Source organism: Trichechus manatus, unplaced genomic scaffold (assembly GCF_000243295.1).
Source record: "Trichechus manatus latirostris isolate Lorelei unplaced genomic scaffold, TriManLat1.0 scaffold00049, whole genome shotgun sequence".
NCBI classification, from domain to species: domain Eukaryota; kingdom Metazoa; phylum Chordata; class Mammalia; order Sirenia; family Trichechidae; genus Trichechus; species Trichechus manatus.
The window spans coordinates 6,947,461-6,967,814 of NW_004443985.1; the positions used below are offsets into that span (position 1 = coordinate 6,947,461).

Consider the following 20,354-nt stretch of genomic DNA (forward strand, 5'->3'; position numbering starts at 1 on the left):
CAAAGACAACAAGCTACTTTTGGCTGGCTGTGACAGCTCCCCATACGCTCTCTTTCAGAGCGGTATCTATTTGTCTCTACTCTTCTCAATGGGAGCTTTTGTTTTGTTACTGGAGGAAGAAAGGGAGGTTTGGGGACAGAGAAGAGCAGATAACTGTGGACGCAAATGGCATCAAGATTTTGAGACACCAGTGGAGAGATGGGTTAGAGGCTGAGGTTTGCTGGGTTAGTGGTTAGTAATGACCGGGACTGATGAACCAGCAAGCAAGGTACACACGGGCTTATGGTAAGCAAGGTGGACATGGGACAGGTGAAATTGTACACTACAGATTAGTAAGTAAGCACAAGTCTGCTTGTGCGTACCTTGCTTATTGAGCAATCCTTCCAAGTAGCAAAGTGGTGCGTCAGACTGCCTAAGCCTTCATTTTAGCTGCCCCATTTACCAGATGTTGGTTGGATCTTGAATACGATACTCTGCCTCTTGGCCTCGGTTTTCTCAAATTTATACTGTTGTGAGGAAAATACTCCTGGCACAGATACCTCAATCAATGTCAGTTGTTAAAACATAATTACTTGCCTTGATGAGTTTACTTACAGTTCACACAAAGTTAAATTATGTGACTGCCGCAGTTGGTGAACAAGAAAAGGCCAAGTAAACCCCAAAATATATGTCAACTTGGCTAGGCCATGATTCCCAGTATTGAGTGGTTGTCCTCTATTTTGTGATCTGATGTAATTATCCTATGTGTTGTAAATCCTACCCTCTATGATGTTAATGAGGCAGGATTAGAAGCAGTTATGTTAATGAAGCCGGACTCAATCTACAGGATTAGGTTGTATCTTGAGTCAATCTCTTTTGAAATACAAAAGAGAGAAGTAGCAGAGAGGAGGGGGACGCCCTACAACCTAGAAAGAAAAGCCGTTGAGTGGAGCATGTCCTTTGGACCCAAGGTCCTTGTGCTGAGAAGCTCCTAGATCCAGGGGAAGATTGATGACAAGGACCTTCCCCCAGAGCTGACAGAGAGAGAAAGCCTTCCCCTGGATCTGGCACCCTAAATTTGGACTTCTACCCTTCTAAACTGTGGAAGAATAAATTTCTGTTTGTTAAAGCCACCCACTTGTGGTATTTCTGTTATAGCGGCACTATATAACCAAGATACTATGTAAATAATTTTGACAAGCAAGCCTAAAAGGAATTCCAAGATGTAGGAAGGTGCAGTCCTGAAAGTTCTTCCAGACAACCCTTTGCATTTAAAATGAAATCCAATTTTTTCTCTTGGTTTCCAAAGCTCCTGCAGTATGTGGCCCCAGCTTCATCTCCTCTCCCTTTCTCAGCTCCAGCCACACCAGCCTTTGGATTCCGGAATGATCCAAGCTCATTTGCCCTGCACTGCAGGGCATTTGTCCTTGCCGTTTCCTTTGCACGGAAGTCCCTCTCCAGATCTTCACAAGCCTGGCTCCTTCTCATCCTTCAGGTCTCACTCAACTCAAATATCATGGTCCCCAGACGCCTATCCCGACCACCCTGATCAGCACTCAACTGTTCATCACATCCCAGCATTGTTTTCATGTCACTTATCACTATCTGAAATTGTTATTTACCTGTTTATTGTCTATCTCCTCTATTGGAACGTTAGCTCCCTGAAGGCAGGGATCTTGTGTTGTGGGTTGATACATGGCCGTAACTGCAGCCCCTTGCACACCGTAGGCACTCAATTATAGATTGAAGGAATAAATGTCTGGAAGGTGGAAGATTGAGAGAGGTGAGAAATAAATCGATGTTTAAATGTCCATGGAGAGAACCCAAACCTTGGGCGAAAGCCAGGAACCCAAGAGCTGACCGTCTGAGGTTTCATGAGGGGATAAAATCTAGGGCGACAGGAGGCGGGGTTAGCGCGGAGGCGGGCTGGGGCCGGCCGGAAGCGGGGGCGGGGCCGGGGCGGGGCCGGGGCCGGCCGGAAGCGGGGCTGGGGACCCTGGAAGTGACGGCGCTGAGCTCTCGTAGACTTCTCTTGGAGTTGGTGGAGTGCGCGACGCCACCGCTGCGGCCGCCGCGCTCCCGGGCCCTGGGCGATGGAGAACGGAGCGGTGTACGCCCCCACCACAGAGGAGGCCCCGGGGCCCGCCAGGGGCGCCCGGAGCGGCCTCACCGCCTTCTTCTCCCCGGGCCGCCTGCAGTGGTACCGGCGCGCGCTCAAAGGCTTGCAGCTGGTGAGTGGGCGGCGGGAGCGGGCGGTAGATCGGCCTGCCGGTGGGGTCGCGCCCCGGGGCCGCTGGCCTGCGGGCTTGGGGGCTGCCCAGCCGCTTCTTTCACCCTGTTGGTTCCGGAAGCGGCCGTTTCCACATCTCCTGGGGAGGGGGCGATAACCCTGGGTCTCCCCCTACCCTCCGGCCGCCCGCACCGCGCGGAGCTCCCTACGTTGGGTCCCCAGTGGTGACCCAGGGCCACCGAGCGTGTTAGGAGGGTCCAGGAAATGCGTCGGAGGAGACCCCAGTCGTCCACTTAGACTTCTTTCACCCATTCTCTGAAGCCGACCTTCCCCTGCTCTCCCTGGTGTGATCTGTATTGTTACCCAAAGTGCCTGTATTCAGAGTAGTCCTTTTTGTTTATCTTTCTGTGGTTCCTGCGGTTTTCCTGGGGCAAGCCCATGGGGCCGCGTCACTTGGACACAGGCTTCCGATGTCACGCACGGCACTGAAATGTGTGTGTCCAACTAGTTATCTCCCAAAAGTTTTCTATTAACTGGAAAATAAATATTATTTCCGAACGAGGAATATGTGTGTACAAGGTAGACAGTCAGAAGGGCAGCCTGTGTCTGTGTGTGTGTGTCCGCGCGCGTGTGTGCGCCCAGGTAGCAGAACTAGGACGTGATGTTTTTCTCTTTCCACTTCACTGAGTTCCATTTTACTTCAGGCAATTACGGTAACTTAAACCTGTTGTAGAAAACATCAAGACGTCATTGACATGTACGTTATAATTTAATGTACACGTGTATTGAGTTCCTATGTCCTTTTTAACTTCTGCAAGAGGGTCAAAACCAAAGAAAACCAAACTTGTCCTCGAGTCGATTCCGACACATAGCGACCCTGTAGGACAGAGTAGAACTGCTCCATAGGGTTTCTAAGGCTGTAAATCTTTATGGAAGCAGACTGCCACATCTTTCTAGGGCGGAGCGGCAGGTAGGTAGGAACCACGGGCCTTTCCGTTGGCAGCTTAACCACTGAGCCACTATGGCTCCTCCGCAAGAGGACCAGTTTAGGGAAAATCAGAATGCCTCGAATGTTTATGGTTTTTTTTTTTTTTTTTTTTAAACCAAACCATCCCAGGTAAAATTAGCCCGTTGGTTTCCTTGGGAAGAGTTTAGAACTCCGATGATTGGAACTTAAATTCTTAGAACTCAGATGACCTATTTTTATTGAATAGAAAAACAACAGTCAGAAAACTGGTGCTGTTTTTAACTACCAAAGTAATTCCATTTGGAGATGACTGGGAAGTCACTTGGAAGCAAATGGCAGCGTGGCCTTTGGAACCCAAGAGGGTCTGGCCCCATCTCTCCTGCCTCCCTCTAGGTATCTCCACACTGGCCGCCTTTAGGTTCCTACCGGGTAACGGGCTCCCTGCTGCAATGGTTGTGCCTTTACTCAGACTGTGCTTCCTTCTGCTCTTCCTCTTGCCACAGCTCTCACCTGACTTTTAGATATCAGATGTGTTTTTCTTCCTTAGAGCTAATATGTGTCTACATAAATTTTAGAACAGAAATTAATATTCATCTGAAGCATTCTTGCCGCTCAAAAGACATCATCTGTATTTGCTCCCCATTAAATCTCCTATTTTCACTTGCCCATGACTTTTCCTTCCTGATCAGAAGTGGCCGTGCTTAGAAAATAAATAAGGTAATCTGATTACCTTATTTATAGTTTAGTCAGTGAGTTCCCACATCCTTGGGATAGAATACAACCAGAGTTTTGGTGGTAAGTTTTTTACTTGGATGCCTAGAAGAGGGAAAGATTTATTTGCCTGGAAGGAGTTGTTAGAGTATTCCTGTTGGTTCTTATCATTCAGGATGAGAAGTGGGGAAAGATTAAAAACTAGTGTCTCTCTGTGAAGTCCATTTATTGTTCCTGGGGAACTTGTATTGTTACAAGAATGCTGTCTTCAATACAGACATTAAAAAAAATATGTTTTCATTATGGCCTTTCATTTTCATGGTTGTCTTTTTGTTCCTACTTTGTCTGTTTTAATAATGTCTTATGTCATTACAATAAGAATATATTACAGGAATTACCCCACAAGTTCGGAAGTAAATAAAAACTGTCAGCCAGCCTGGGGCAACGGGCAAGATCTGCTTTGCCGTAACTCAAATTCTAGATTGTTTTATGTTACATGATTTATTTTTAAACATTAAATAGAATCCCAGAGCTTAAAGAAGGAAACAGCTGTAATCAGAAGAGGAGGTATTTTAACAAGGGACTTGCAGACCCCATTTATTTAAAATGTTGTACGTTTATGTGTTTGGGCATGCTTTTCTGGGCCCATAAATCTTAGCAGATTCTCAAAGATCCCAAGAGGGAAAGGACCTCTGCTCTAGAACTTAAAAATCAGACAGCTTATACTTAGGAAGTTCTTACTTTAGAGTCCTAAGAGTTGGATTGCCTCTGGGGTCCTTTTTACTTTCAAGATTTTTAAAAATCTGAGGCTGTGTGGGGCGTGCTGTGAACAGAGCTGAACACCAAAGGAGTCGGGAGCGGAGCTGGCCGACGGGAGGCAGGAGTTAGAGGTAAAAGAGCATAACTTTAATAACTCTCAGAGTTACATGCCTTTGCCCACCTTTCAGACATCACCTTAACTTTGTCAGAGACGTGTCCAAAATGTAAGCATCCCCTGACTACCATCCAGGAGTCCCTGGGTGGGGCAGGTGGTTAAGTGCTCGACTTCTAACCAAAAGGTCGGTGGTTCAAACCCACCCAGAGGCTCCTGGCAATCTGCTTCCAAAAGGTCACAGCCTTGAAAACCCTCTGGAGTGCGGTTCGACTCTGACACACGTGGGGTCACCATAAGTCGAAATGGCCGTGACAGCAGTGGGTTTGGGGTTTTTGTTTGTTTAACTACCATCTACCCTTCTGGACCTGATGAAGAAATAAAGACTCAGCTGAGAATTCAGTGTAAGGGTCACTGGTGTCCTCAGTTTACACGATCAGTTTATTCTATCCTTAGATTTGCCCTTATTCCCTTCTGTGAGGTTGTTTTGTTTTAAGAGAAGAATCGATATTTCGCAATCTAATTACTTGCTCCTAAGCTGGTGCAGCGACCTAAATGTGTGTGATATTCTCTCTGCGATAAGCTGCGCATTGTGTCGGCGGTGCCAGGTGAGTGTCCTGCACAGTACTGTGATTATAGTTACTCTTCGGGCCGGCAGTTTGTTTCAGGATTCACCAGTGATTTCAATTTATTAAATTACAAATGATATTATTTTGCAAGTGCCAAGAAACAAACAGCCGAGAAGCAATTTCTCTCAACTATGTTGGTGCTTTTCATTGTTTACATTTGAAAATTGATATGTACTAAATCGAAATGCTCTATTTTTATGTTGGGAAGATCCGTAATGTCAGCAAATTACATCTTGGGACATTTGTGAGAGTAAATGTTTGCCTAAGGCAAAAAAAGATTGTTTTACTTGAACCTTATATGTGACTTTTTAAGGTTTTTAATAGCAAGCCTATTAATTCATAAATTTACATAGTTTTGTAGGTTGTTAAGTGCCCTCGAGTCGGTTTTGACTCATGGTGACCCCGTGTGACAGAGGAGAACTGCCCCACGGGGCCTTGTAAACTGTGATCTTCACGGGAGCAGGTCACAAGGTCTTTCCCCTGCGGAGCCGCTAGGTGGGTTTGAACCGCCAGACTTGCGGTTAGCAGCCAAGAGCACTTAACTATTGCATCACCAGGGCTTCTTATTTTGTAGGTAGAGCTTTATAACTTATTATAAAAAGATTTTTTAGTAGTAGACTGTTAAAGACATGATGGAGAATAGTATTTAATATAATGACTGTTAATTTTAAGGAAGACTAAAGTTTCAGAAAAGATAGTGACTCTGAAATAGAGAGAGATGCAGGGTCATCATTATTTGAATGTTTAAATCACTAGACCATCTTTTAGTCACTAAGCCTTCCCAGATGTGCTGCGCTAGCAAATTGTTCTTAATGTTTGACTCACCAGCAAAAAGGGAACTGCAGTACACAAAATGACGGTTGTAGCTTTAAGAACCCAGTCTTACAGGAAGAGCCTACACAAGCATCTAGAGTCATAAAATGAACTTAATTGACAGTGTTTTATCGTGGGGACAAGCAGTTGGAGTCAGACCTGGGTTCTTGTCTGTGCCTGGCTAACTTGGGACTTAGCCTGTCAGAAGAGAATTTCATCATCTGTAAAAATGAGGGTGGCTGACTGTGCTCTCCAAGGGCCCTCCCAACTCTGAAAGCTTGATAATTGCCCTAAGTATATTTGCGTAATATTGTATGTCATTAGAAGGAGCCACGCTGGGCAAACAGTTGTTAGGTATTTAACTTAGTTTTCAGTCAGCAATATTTACTATGGTGACTCTTTACCGGAAAATAATTGAGCCTTTTTATTTACGGGTTTTGTTCACCATTAACTCCTTACCTAATTCAGTGACCTTTTCTCTGTTCCTGCTCTTGACCACTTTGGTATTTGATGCTAGTGACCGCCTGTTTCATCTAGAAGTTCATGCTCCCTTGCATGATCATCAGTGATCACACCCAAGCTCCTTAACCATGTTTCTCGTCACTCCCCATCCAGTTAGGCCAGTTGCCTTATTATCCCTTGAGCTTACCATGCGAATTCTGCCTCCGTGAACCTGTTCTTTTGTCTCCCGCTTGGAATGCTCACTGCCTGTCCAGATCCTATGCATCTCTTTGCCTTTTCTACTCGTTCTTCTCCAACTACGCTTAGCCCAGGTGGACCTGAACATTTTCCCAAGATTTTCTGAACTTACGTATAATGAATGCTCAGTTATGTGCTATAAAATAGGTTCTTTTCTTACTGTTTCTTGTACATTGAGTTTGCTGCCCTATCGCTGCACGTTCCTGTACGTATTACAGTGTTGGGTACCTAACACCCAAATACACATTACTTTGTATTAGAGATTGTATAGCGCTATGGGGATTATAAAGAGCCGTGGTGGTGCAGTGGTTAAGAGCTTGTTTGGTCGGCAGTTTGAACCCGCCAGCCACTGCATAGGAGAAAGATGTGGCAGTCTGCTTCCGTAAAGATTACAGCCTTGGAAACACTGTGGGACAGTTCTGCTTTGTCCTGTAGGGTTGCTATGAGGCAGATTCAACTCAGTGACAACAGGTGTTTTTTGGTTGATGGGGATTATAAAGGAGGGTTAGTAGCCTCAGAGGGGCAGAGGCAGGACAGAATTTCATACTGAATATAGCTTGTAGTGCTGTTCTTGACCTTTGACTGGGAATGATGTTGTTATTGCCATTGAGTCTGCCCCTGATCCGTGGTGACTCCATGCGCAGGAGAACGGAACGCTGCCCCGTCCTGCACCGTCCCCACCGTTGGTTAGAGATTGCACCGTTGGGATTCATAGGGTTTTGATTGGCCTCGAAAGTAGATGGCTGGGCCTTTCTTCCTAGTCCGTCTTAATCTGGAAGCTCTGCTGAAACCTGGTCAGCATTTCAGTAACATTCAATCCACCACTGACAGGTGGTGGCTGCACATGAGGAATCGAACCCTGGTCTCCTGCATGGAAGGTGGGAATTCTGCCACTGACCCACCAATGCCTCCCTTGATCGGAAGTGTTGTTGTGTGCCGTCCAGTCGATTTTCAGCTCTTAGCAACTTGGTGTGACAGAGTAGAACTGCCCCCTAGGGTTTTCTAGGCTGTAATCTTTACAGGAGCAGGTCACCAGGTCTTTCTGGGTGGGTTTGAAATGCCAGCCTTTAGGTTAGCAGCGGCATGTTTAACTGTTGTACCACCAGGCTTGCTTTTGAAGGGAATAGGAACTGGTAAACCCCCAAGCATTTGGCACTGTTATTAATACCTCTCCAAGGCCCACAGTCGATAGAAATGACTGCTGCTAGACAAGTTTGGAGCAGGACTTGTCATTTGAGACTGACTGCTTCTGGATGAGTTGATCCTGTCCCTTTCCTATAGAGAATAGACAGGCAGCCCTCTCTATACTGTGGATAAGATTTTATTGTCCTGTAGCTTTGACAGGTAAGTGTTCCTGATAGTCTCATTATTATAATAAGAATGGTACAAGATCAACTATTCTGAAACTCCAATTATAGTGTTAGGCTGATGGCTTCTTACAGTTAATTGACTTTCATACACCTGAAGTGTATTTTGCAAATTTCTCATAGAGAAACTCTTAGAACTTGAACGAGATTTAACACAGAGGCAAGAATAAAGCAAATACAATATTAGACATTTAGTATTTTATTTTACTATTGTCACGGAAAAACTCACCTTGTAATTATAGTTACGGGAGGCTAAGAAAGTACTTCACAGTGACCTCCTGGGGCTCGTCTTGGTGTGTGACTTTATATCCTGTGGTAGAGTGATTGGGAGCGTGTTACCCAACATGTGAAGGAAGTTGTTTGAGATATGCTAGGCTGCTATCTTAGGCCTCACTGATGCACAGGACATCATAGTGATAGGTTCTGTTTTCGCCCTGTACATTCTTTTGAAGTGTGAGTATGAATTTTGTATTGCCAGTAGGAGGGGGTTGGGAAGAATCCCTTAAAGGCATAGAAACCAATTTAGATTTGACCTCTTTTTTAAACTTTGATTTTCAAATAATTACAGATTCACAGGAAGTTGCCTCAGAAATGCATAGGCACGTCTTGTGGCGATGTGCGTGTGTGTGCAGTTCTGTGCCATCTTAGCACACACAGAGCTTTGTGTAATCGCTACCACAATCAAGATCCAGAACGGTTCCCTCACCACCGGGCGCCCTCGTGCTGCCCCTCTTTAGTCACACCTTCTCCACCTCCCCTGGCAACTACTCATTTGCTCTCCGTCTCTCTAATTTTTGTTATTTCAAGAATCTTGTATATTAACTTTGGTGAAGGGAAAGACAACATACAGTATAGGGGAAGTCAGCACAATTTGACCAAGGCAAAGTCAGAAGCTTCCTAGACACATCCTTGAGAGACCGAGTTACTGGGGCTGAGGACTTGGGACCATGGTCTTGGGAAACATTTAGGTTAATTGGCATACCATAAAGAAAATGTACGATGTCCTATGTCCTACTTTGGTGAGTAGCATCTGGGGTCTAAGATACATCTATTGGTCCCATCACGTTCAGAGCAAAGGAGAATGAAGAAAACCAAAGACACAAGGAAAATAATAGTCCAAAGGACTAATGGACCACAGGAATCATAGCCTCCAACAACCTGAGCCCAGAACTAGATGGTGCCTGGCTGCCACCACCGACTGTTCTGACACAGGGTCCCAGGCAGAGCAGGAGAAAAATGTAGAACAAAATTCAAATTCACAAAGACCATACTTACTGGTCTGACAAAGACTGGAGGAACCCCCAAGACTGTGGCCCTTGGACACTTTGCTAACCCAGAACTGAAGCCGCTCCCGAAGTCCACCTTTCAGCCCAAGATGAGACAGGCCTATAAAAAACAGTAACACACATGAAGAACGTGCTTCTTAGTTCAGTGAAGTATATGAGACCACATGGGCAACACCTGCCCAAAAACAAAGACGAGAAGGCAGGAAGGGACAGGAGAACCGGATGAATGGACGTGGGGAACCCGGAGTGGAAAGTGAAATGGGGCTAGTGCCGACACATTGCAGGGATTGCAACCAGTGTCACAAAACAATTTGTGTATAAACTTTTGAATGAGAAACTAATTTTCACTGTAAACTTTCACCTAAAGCACAATAAAACTTAAAAAAAGCATTGTGTATAAATGGAATCATACAGTATGTAACCTTTTGAGACTGGCATTTCCCTTTAGGCTTTGACTTGAGTCATGAGTCATTGTGATGGTTTTAGTGCTCAGAAGGAAACTCCCTCAGCTTCCACAAACCCCACAAACTGCCCATGTACAATCCTCTTCTCTCCCTTCCCTCCTGTTTCAAGAGTAGCGTAAGTCCCAAACCAAAGCCCAACGTCCTCATGTAAGAGATCACTGTTAGCCTCTGTTCTTCCTCTGTCTTTAGACCCGCCCATCTTATTGGTTTCTGCTTAAGCATTTAAACATGCTGAGTTCCTTCCCATCTTAAAACTTCTGACCTCACCCGCTACTATTCTTATCTGGCCTCTCTTTTGCAGCCACACTTTTGACTATGCTGCCTCAGCTTCCCCTCGCTTCCCAATATACGGTACTGTAATCTAGCGGTCCTACCTGACTGCAGTGAAGTTGTCTTGCTGATGTCACCAACACCCTTCTTGTAGCTCAGTCTAATGTAAGTGTTTCAGCCTTGTTCTTCCTTGACCTGCGAGTCACATTTCGCACTGTTGATTACGGGAAAAACTTTTGTCTTGGTCTCCTAACCCTTGGACTGCTGCTCGTTATTGTCCTTTGCTGGCGTCTCCCCATCTACACAATCCCTTAAATCTTGGAATTCCTCAGACTTCTGTAGAGACTGACTGTCCCGATTCTGGGTGACTTCTCCCCTCACACAGCTTATTCTCGCTTTTTGTCTCCACCTGTGGCCTCTCCTTTGAGCTCCAGATCCATATATCCAGTTGCCTCCTAGACATCTCTGCTTAACTCTCCCGTAGGCCCCTGATATGCAGCATGTTTAACGTGGAATTTACTCTCTCCTCAGTACCGTCGCCTCTTTAAAGAAAAAAAAAGGGAAAACCCCAACTTCTTTCTGCAGTGAGGTACCAGTAGGTTAATACTACATACTAACAGCAATGGGAGGAGCTGTTCAAACCCTCCTGCTTTGCATTGAGTTAACTTACTCAGTGTCTCCATTCCCTGTACAAAGCATGCTGACCGGCACCTACCACTCACAGACAGCCAAGGCCAGTGGGCGGTGTTCCCAAACCAGTCTGTGCCAATTACACTTTCTGCAATTACATAATTAAGTATTACAAAACTAAAATTGAGTGCGAAAAGGAATCGTTTCTGTGAAAACAAAATTGAATGCTTTGGAAGGATTGAAAAGCAAGTTATTAAAATATCCGCTGTGGAATTAAGTGAGATCAAGGCAGCTGTAAACGGTTAGTAAAATTAGTCCAACTCCAGAAGGATTCAGCACTCGGCTTCCCAAGTGTCGAAGATCCCACTTCACTTTAAATAACTTTAATCTGGAAGTGGCAGGCCATAAATTACAAAAGTGATTAATGCAGAAAAGATGACGTGGAATTCTAGTCAGCAGACCCGTATTCAAAGAAAAGGCTTAGCCCCACGTTGAAAGATTGATTAATAAATGCACATTTTTGTTTTACATTAAAATGAAATATTTAAAGTGCATATGTACCTATGTCTTGTTTCCCACTTTAATTGTACTCATCCTGTCTGATAAGGGCTTCTCCTGCATCTCTCAGTGATTAGCCTCTCTTTTTCCTCATTGCTATTGCCCATGTCCTGGTCACTACATTTCCCCTGATTTCCTGCAGCTTCCCTGTTGGACGTCTCTCCCAAGTTTTGCCCTGTCTCTAGTCCCTTATCCGTACTGTAGACAGTGAGAACTACTAAAAGCATAAACCTGGTCATATCACCCCTTTACTTCAAAACCCGTAAAATCCAGGCTCCTTGAGCTAGTTAGTGAGGACATCTAGATCTGGTTCTGCTTACGCCCTAGTTTGATTTTGGTGCTGCCATCTCCTTCCCTCAAACTCAGCCATGTTGACTTGCTTTCAGTTCAGTTGGAGAAGTGGAGTCTGTGGGTGTGTGTGTGGGCGTGTGGGCATGCCATGCTCTCTCATCTCTGGGTGGAACGTCTCCCCCATCCTTCCTTTGTTCTTCCTTCTCCCCTGATTTTGCCTGTTTATTAAAATAGGTATAAACAGAATAATATAGTATATACACACGTATATGTCAGGCTTTTTTTATTTTAAATTAAGTTTATGAGATTCATCCATCTTGCTGGGTGTTGCTGAAATTTGTTCATTTTTAACGCAGTATAGTATTCCATTACATGACAGTAACACAATTTATGTACTTGCTCTTGAATGTAGAGTAGCTAAAGCAAATAGAAAAAATGGTGAAGTAAAAGAACTGAAAAGAAGATTTCAAAGGGCAGCTTGAGAAGACAAAGTGAAGTATTATAATGAAATGTATAAAGACCTAGAGTTGGAAAACCAAAAGGGAAGAACACACTTGGCATTTCTCAAGCTGAAAGAACTGAATAAAAAAATACAGGCCTTGAGTTGCAATATTGAAATGTTCTATGGGCAAAATTTTGAACGATGCAGGAAGTATTAAAAGAAGGTGGAAGGAATACACAGAGTCACAGTACCAAAAAGAATTGGTTGACGTTCAGCCATTTCAGGAGGTAGCGTATGATCAAGAACCAATGGTGTTGAAGGAAGAAGTCTAAGCTGCACTGAAGGCATTGGCGAAAAGCAAGTGTCCAGGAATTGAAGGAATACTAGCTGAGATGTTTCAGCAAATGGATGCAATGCTGGAAGCACTCACTTGTCTATGCCAGGAAATTTGGAAGACAGCTACCTGGCCATCTCACTGGAAAAGGTCCATATTTGTGCCCATTCCAAAGAAAGGTGATCCATCAGAATGCAGAAATTATCGAACAATATCATTAATCTTACATGCAAGTAAAATTTTGCTGGAGATAATTCGAAAGCGGTTGCAGCAGTACATAGTCAGGGAACTGCCAGAAATTCAAGCCAGATTCAGAAGAAAACATGGAACCAGGAATATCATTGCTGATGTCAGATGGATCTTGCCGAAAAGCAGAGAATACCAGAAAGATGTTTACCTGTGTTTTGTTGACTGTGCAAAGGCATTCGACTGTGTGGATGATAACAAATTATGGATAACATTTCAAAGAATGGGAATTCCAGAACACTTAATTGTGTTCATGCAGAACTTGTACATAGGTCAAGAGGCAGTCATTCGAACAGAACAAGGGGATACTACGTGGTTTAAAGTCAGGAAAGGTGTGTGTCTGGGTTGTATCCTTTCACCACACTTATTCCATCTGTGTGCTAGGCAGATAATCTGAGAAGCTGGTCTATATGAAGAAGAACAGGGCATCAGGATTAGAGAAAGACTCAGTAACAACCGGTGATGCGCAGATGACACAGCCTTGCTTGCTGAAAGCGAAGAGGGCTTGAAGCACTTAGTGATGAAGATCAAAGACTCCAGCCTTCAGTGTGGATTACGCCTCAACATAAAGAAAACAAAAATCCTTACAACTGGACCAGTAAGCAACATCATGATAAACAGAGAAAAGATTGAAGTTGTCAAGGATTTCATTTTACTTGGATCCACTATCAATGCCTGTGGAAGCAGCAGTCAGGAAATCAAATGACGTATTGCACTGGGCAAATGTGCTGCAAAAGACCTCTTTAAAGTGTTGAAAAGCAAAGATGTCACCTTAAGGACTAAAGGTGTGCCTGACCCGAGCCATGGTATTTTCAGTCACCTCATATGCATGCGAAAGCTGGACAGTGAATAAGGAAGATCGAAGAAGAACTGATGCCTTTGAATTATGGTGTTGGTGAAGAATATTGTATATACCATGGACTGCCAGAAGAATGAACATATCTATCTTGGAAGAAGTACAGCCAGAGTGCTCCTTAGAAGCGAGGATGACGAGACTTTGCCTCATGTACTTTGGACATGTTATTGGGAAGGACCAGTCCCTGGAGAAGGACATCATGCTTGGTAAAGTAGAAGGTCAGTGGAAAAGAGGAGGATCCTCAACGAGGAGGATTGGCACAGTGACTGTGGCAATGGGCTCAAACTGCAATGATTGTGAGGATGGTGAAGGACCGAGCAGTGTTTTGTTCTGTTGTATGTAGGGTCAATACAGGTTGGAACTAGCTCGGCGGCACCTGACAACTGTTGATAGACGTTTGGGCTGTTTTCAGTACGGGTCTGTAAGAAAAGAAATGCTGTCACAAACATTTTTGTACACACTGCGTGCCTTTCTGGTGGATATATACCTACGAGAGTTATTACCAGTAAGAGAGGGTGCACGCAATTATTTAAATTCAGTAGATAACACCAAATTGTTTTTCCAAGTGACTAGCAATTTATACTCCCACCTACAATTTCTTATTCCGTATCCTCTCCATATCTTCCATATCCTCTTGGTATTGTCAGCTTTTAAAATCTTTGTCATTCCGGCGGGCGAATAGTGGTTTTAATTACCGTTTTCTTTGTTTGCTAATGAGGGTGAGAGTCTTTGCATATGATTTTTGTCATTTGGGTATTTTGTGAAATGTCTGATTGAGCCTCTTGTCCAATTTGTTTGGTTACTTGTCTTTGTCCTCATTCGTAGGAATTCTTTATATATTCCATATAGGAAATCTTTGTTGCAATGACTGTCTTCCAGTTTGTGACTTATCTTTTCACTCTTTTTGTGGGGTTTGTTGTCGTTGGTGAACAAAATGCCCTAATTTTACTATGGTAAAATTCATCACCATTACCCATCTGTCAGTGTTTTGTGCTGTGATGGCTTACGTGTTTCTGTGATGCTAGAAGCTGTGCCACTGGTATTTCAAATATCAGTAGGGTCACCCATGATGGAGAGGTTCCAGTGGAGCTTCCAGACGGAGACAGACTAGGAAGAAAGGCCTGCAATTTCCTTCCGAAAATTATCCAGTGAAAACCTTATGGTTCACAACAGAACATTGTTGACTTGCATGCTTTAGACATATTGTCGATGGGGAGGGATCAGTTGCTAGAGGAGGGCATCGTGTTTGGTGAAATAGAGGGCCAGTGAGGGCAAGGGAGACCCCCGAGGAGATGGGTGGGCGCAACAGCCACAGCGATGGACTGCAACACGTGGCGATTGTCGAGGCTGATACGGGACTGGGCAGTGTTTTGTTCTGTTGTACGTAAGGTCACCATGGGTCAGAGGTGACTACATGGCAGATAACCACCACCACAAAATTCAGCCGTCCTGGTTACCATGGGCTGGGGGGAGACGGGAATGGGGACTTACAGCTTAATGCGTACAAAGAGTTTATTTGAGGTGATGAAAAGCTTTTGGGAAGAAATAGTGATGATGGTTCCACAACATTGTGAAAACAGGGCACTGAATCGCACCCTTGAAAACAGCTAAAATGGCAACTGTATGCTACACATGCTGTCTCAACAAAATGTACGCACTTGTATAACAACACCCTGTGTCTCCCCTCACCAGCGTTCTTGTGGTTGTTAGTTGCTGTTGAGTTGGCCCTTACCCACCGTGACCTTATGTATAACAGAATGAAGTGTTGCTCGGTTCTGCCCCATCTCCATGATCTTTGATAGGTTTGAGCCCGTTGTTGAGGCGGTCGTGTCAGTGCATCTCATTGAAGGTTTTCCTGACCCTCTGCCAAACATGTCCTGCACTACCCGTGGATCTTTCCCGATGACCTGTCCAAAATTAGCAAGACAAAGGCTCGCCATCCTCGCTTCTAAGGAGCATTCCTGTTGTATTTTTTCTAGCATGCAGTATTTATTCATTGCCCTGCATGGCAACCAGGCTGTAAGTTCTGTGTGGATGGGGGGCCATTCAGTAACCTTGTTTGATTAGCAACCCAGCTCTTAACCACTACGCCACCAGGGCGCCTTGTTTGCCATGGTCTCCGCTTAATAAATATTTGTGTGAACAGATGGTGCTTTCTAAATACTGTAGATTTCGCTGGAGAAGACTTGAGTCACATGTTGCGTTTCCTTTGCAGCTGCTGTCTCTGCTGGCCTTCATCTGTGAAGAGGTTGTGTCACAGTGCACAATGTGCGGAGGCCTGTACTTTTTTGAATTCGTCAGCTGCAGTGCCTTCCTTCTGAGTCTCCTTATCCTGACAGTGTATTGCACCCCAGTTTATGACCGAGTTGATGCTGAAAAAGTAAAATTATCGGTAAGCATTGAAAAATACAATTCCTGTACTAAGAGCACAATTATTTTGTAATCTTTTGTAGTTTTATTATTGTTCGGAGTAGTAATGCCTTCAGAACTCAGCAACATAGCAAGACATTATCCATTGTTCCAACTGTCTGCCTCCAACCAGCGCCATTTTCCCTGACAAATGGAGGGTAGAGGAGAAGGCGGGAGCAGCAGACACTGCCAACAGTTTACAGCGATTGGTGGTTGTATCTACTCACACGAGGTGTCTTTTTAAAAACTGGGATTTTGTCACTTTTGATGACTTCTTGTGCTTCAGGGTATCACTCATTAGTAGTTATTCCCTGGACGCCTCTTATGTGCCAGGCGTTTGTGCTAGACATAGATAATGAACTGATGGGAGGTATTTCTGGGGCTTTAAAGCAAGACAGCGTGTAACTCTACCTGTATTTTGATTTTGTTATGAAAAAAAATTGCCTATAAATGAATTAAGATTTCGTTTGCTGAATTCATTGTTCAGAAATTTTCCTTACAATGCAAAGGTACATGGGAGTTCTGTTTTCACAAAATGAGAGATGCGTAGCTTTCTAAAGTCTTAGTCGGCTGACTGTGTGTTTCTATTTGAGTGTATTTTGAATTTGTGAGATGACAGATAAGATAATTCACATAAACCCAAAATCCAAACCAAACCCCGTTGCTCTCAAGTCAATTCTGACTCATAGTGACCCTCTAGGACAGAGTAGAACTGCCCCATAGGGTTTCCAAGGAGAGGCTGGTGGATTGAAACTGTTGACCTTTTGATTAGCAGCCAAATGCTTAACCACTACACCACCGGGACTCCAATTCACATAAGTAAGAATTTAACAAAAAGAAGAATTGAGCAGTTTATTTCTTCAATAGCATTTGAGTTGTCACTAATATCTGTGAAGAATTGTACATGTCAGGGTTGACATGTGAAAGCACTCCCATCTTGAGGGAAAAGATAAAATTAAGGTAAAATTGTAATTTATTAGGGACAAGAGATAACAGTAACAAAGCAGTAGGAGGCTCTTGTTTTCAGTGCATGAGAAGCAAGCACTGGGCCTGTATTGATTATACTCCTGAGATATTTACTTTTTACTGTATACCCTTTTGTACGTCTTGGTTTTTGTGCTATGGGAATCTATTGCTTTAAAAAATATTATTTTAAGTTAAAAAATTAAAAATAGAAAGTTATTACAAACAGTTAAATAACTTTGAAAAGTGAGTAGAGTCTGAAATCCATCAGGCGTTTGTTGAACACATGCGCACAGTTGTTGCTCTGGCCAGTATACGACTCTTCCAGTATCGAGGCTGCTAACAGCGGCGGTCAGGACACATCGTATGCCAGGGGCTTTACAAACTGTCATTTCGAATCCTCAGTCCTTAGAAGGCACTGCTCCCTTTTCCTGTTGAGGAAACTTAGGGTGGGTAAGTAACTTGTCCGAAGTTACACTACCAAAGTCAAACTGAGATTTGAACCCAGGAAAGGCCCGTCACTCTGCATTCTCCCGTGTGGCCGAGGCAGACTGATTAGAGTGAATGCCCGAATTCTTCAAGTGCCGTCATGGCAGGTCCGTTACTGTGGGCGTCTGCGTATAACCATAGCAACGACTGCCTGTTTATTTTCTGAAATACGTACTGAGAATGCAGATAATACCTTAGAATTTTCGTTGTTTTTGTAATAAAGGAGCCCTGGTGGCACATTGGATAAAGCGCTTGACTGATAACCGAAAAGTCGGTGGTTCAAAACCACCAGCGAGCGGCCCCTTGGGAGAAAGATGTGGCAGTCGGCTTCCGTAGAGATTTACGGCCTTGGAAACCCTGTGGGGTCACTATGAGTTGGAATCGACTTGACGGCAGTGGGTGGTCTATATTTGTAATCTTTGAAAATTCTTTCTTTTTCTTATAAGTATGCCGTAAGGTTTGGACAAAGGCTACGTTCTCTAATGTCTGAACTGGTTGATTTGTAGTTTGAATGTGTAAATTTATATTTTAAACATTAAAGATTGAAAGTATTTTTTCTTTTTCTAATCTCTCAACAGCAAATGAACAGTGTCACTGCCCATACAAATTTGAGAAGTGTTTCATTTCTACTTTAATGCTGCCTCTGTAGTATTTAAGAACATTGATGTTTTTGTCTGGAAACAATATTGTGATAGTGTCTGCTGTAATGGTCTAAGCTTCAAATTGTAAAACATTTATTACATCAAACTTGAGCATTTAAAAAGTTATTTTGTTGTAAATACTAATTTTAAAATACTGAAAAAAGAAAAATAAATTGCTCAGTCCTTTCACCTTAAAACAGCCATTGTTAATATTTTACTTTTTTCAAGTCTTTTATTTCTATTCATAGGTGATTTTTAAAATGTGAAAGTTGTTATCATAGTGCACGTATGTTATTTTTCCCCTGTACCGTAAAGATTTCATATTTGTCTGCTTGCATCGTTTGAAAATCACTTTTATTGTCTGCGTATTGATGTACTTAAATTTTAAAGATCTTTTCCTGCAGAAGAGGTTTTCTGTCTCAGAGATAATGTTTGCAGTGGCTGGTGGTGGCGGTGGTGGTGGGGTCTAGGGGGGAAGGAGAGTCTTCCATCCCGTGCTGTTGTGGGCCAGCTTCTGGTAAGAGGAACAGTGGCCAGCATCCACGGGGCATAAAATGATGTCTTGTTTAAATATCTCCTTGAATGCACTTCAAATACAGGTAGAGTTTTTTTATTTGTGCATAGCAAATTTGAAATAATATTAGAAGGAATAGAAAAACAATGGAGAAGGTACTGCAGAAAAACACCTCTTTTAGAAGCAAAGAGAAAACTTCTTAAATTTTTTATAAATGGTAAGTGAACCATTGACAGTATAGGAATTCTGTGTCAGATGGTTTTATTGATACGAGGTTTAGCGGAGGTTACATTTGGGATAACTTTCAAAAAGGATCAGACGTAAAACCGTTTGGAATGGCTGTCGTTTTACCAGTTTCTCCAGCTGAATAAATACATATGTCAGGCACTGTATTCCGTTGGCAGATGAGAGCCTTAGGAGGTAGTGCGTGAGAGGGCGCTTGGAGACCCGTGAAGCACTTCCTGTTTGTAAGCTGCCTTGTGATGAGATGTGGAGGCCTTTATGTAGTAGATGAGCTCATTATACAAGCTCATCTTGGATTTCTCAGGAGTGGTTGAAGGCAGTATGTTACTCCATAGACAGGGTTTAAAAACGTGTCCAAAAAACACACTATGGGCATAATTTTATTTCATTAACTATGGGTGATTCTTTTGGTTTCTCTTCCAAAGTGCTTTCAATGCGCTGTGGTACTCTTCAGACATGGCATCCTAGCGTGGAATACTTTCAAAGCGAGTAACCGTGCTTTCTTTTGCTAGAATCAGAAGTAAGATGGAACCTTAACAAATCCTTTGGCTTTGATAATTTTAATGTCTAGAGAAGAAAGGGCTACCACGTACGTACATGCATGCCTGTGTATGCACACACACGGCCTTTTGGGGGGACTGTTTTTGTTAAAAGGTTATTTTGTGATGTGCTTTCTAAATATGCCCAGTTCAAAGTTTGGATAGTGTTCATTGACAGGGTATAGACCAAATGGTTGATCGGAAAGTTAAAAGTTGTGAGGTATCTACATTTGGATTGCGTTAAGAAAAAAAATAAATCACTGAAGTTGTCTCAAAGTAAAGAATTCAGACAGTTGCATCCAGCAGTCTGACCATACTGTGCTCCTTCCAGGATTTCTACATCACTCTGGGAACAGGCGTTGTGTTTCTCTTGGCGTCCATTATCTTCACAACCACACATGACAGGACGTCAGCTGAGACCGCTGCAGTCGTAAGTACCTGTGCTTTTTACTTTTGTTTAGTTTTATTTCCCTAGAAATACAGGAATTTGGAAAATACTTGACAAGTTATATACTATGGAAGCATAGTTTGTCTTTTAACCTATTTTCTTTAGTATATTTTTGACTAGGAGACCTAAAAGCCAATAAATAATGACCACCTTAAAAATCTAGACCCTGTCTTTGGAAGTTAACAAAAATCCATTTACTCCATTTAGGCACATATTATTGCTAATGAATCTGGAAACATTGACTCGATCATCTTGTACTCTTCCAGTCTTCAGCCAAAGCCCTGCGTGCCTGGGGCTGTTCTGGGTGTGGAGGCTGCAGAGGAGGGATGATGCAGAGCTGCAGCCTAACGAGAGAGAGAGGTGCACAGATTGTAGTGGAGAGCATTGAATGAACTGTAAGAAGCTGGGCTAGGCGGCAGTCCTCAGTGGGTGATGCGTATCCCTAACGGGGCATCAAGACTTCCC

The 20,354-nt window shown here is 43.4% G+C and overlaps 1 protein-coding gene across 1 annotated transcript in view; it reads left to right on the plus strand.

Annotated features, from left to right (window-relative positions):
* The first annotated feature begins 1,981 nt into the window (after positions 1-1,981).
* CMTM6 (CKLF like MARVEL transmembrane domain containing 6) overlaps positions 1,982-20,354 on the plus strand; it is a 22,448-nt gene continuing 4,075 nt past the window's right edge. Inside the window, exons 1-3 of the mRNA XM_004377406.2 lie at positions 1,982-2,210; positions 15,859-16,035; positions 19,773-19,871. Coding sequence (XP_004377463.1) covers positions 2,073-2,210; positions 15,859-16,035; positions 19,773-19,871 — 414 coding nt within the window. The 5' untranslated portion in view covers positions 1,982-2,072. The remainder of the gene's footprint in view (positions 2,211-15,858; positions 16,036-19,772; positions 19,872-20,354) is intronic.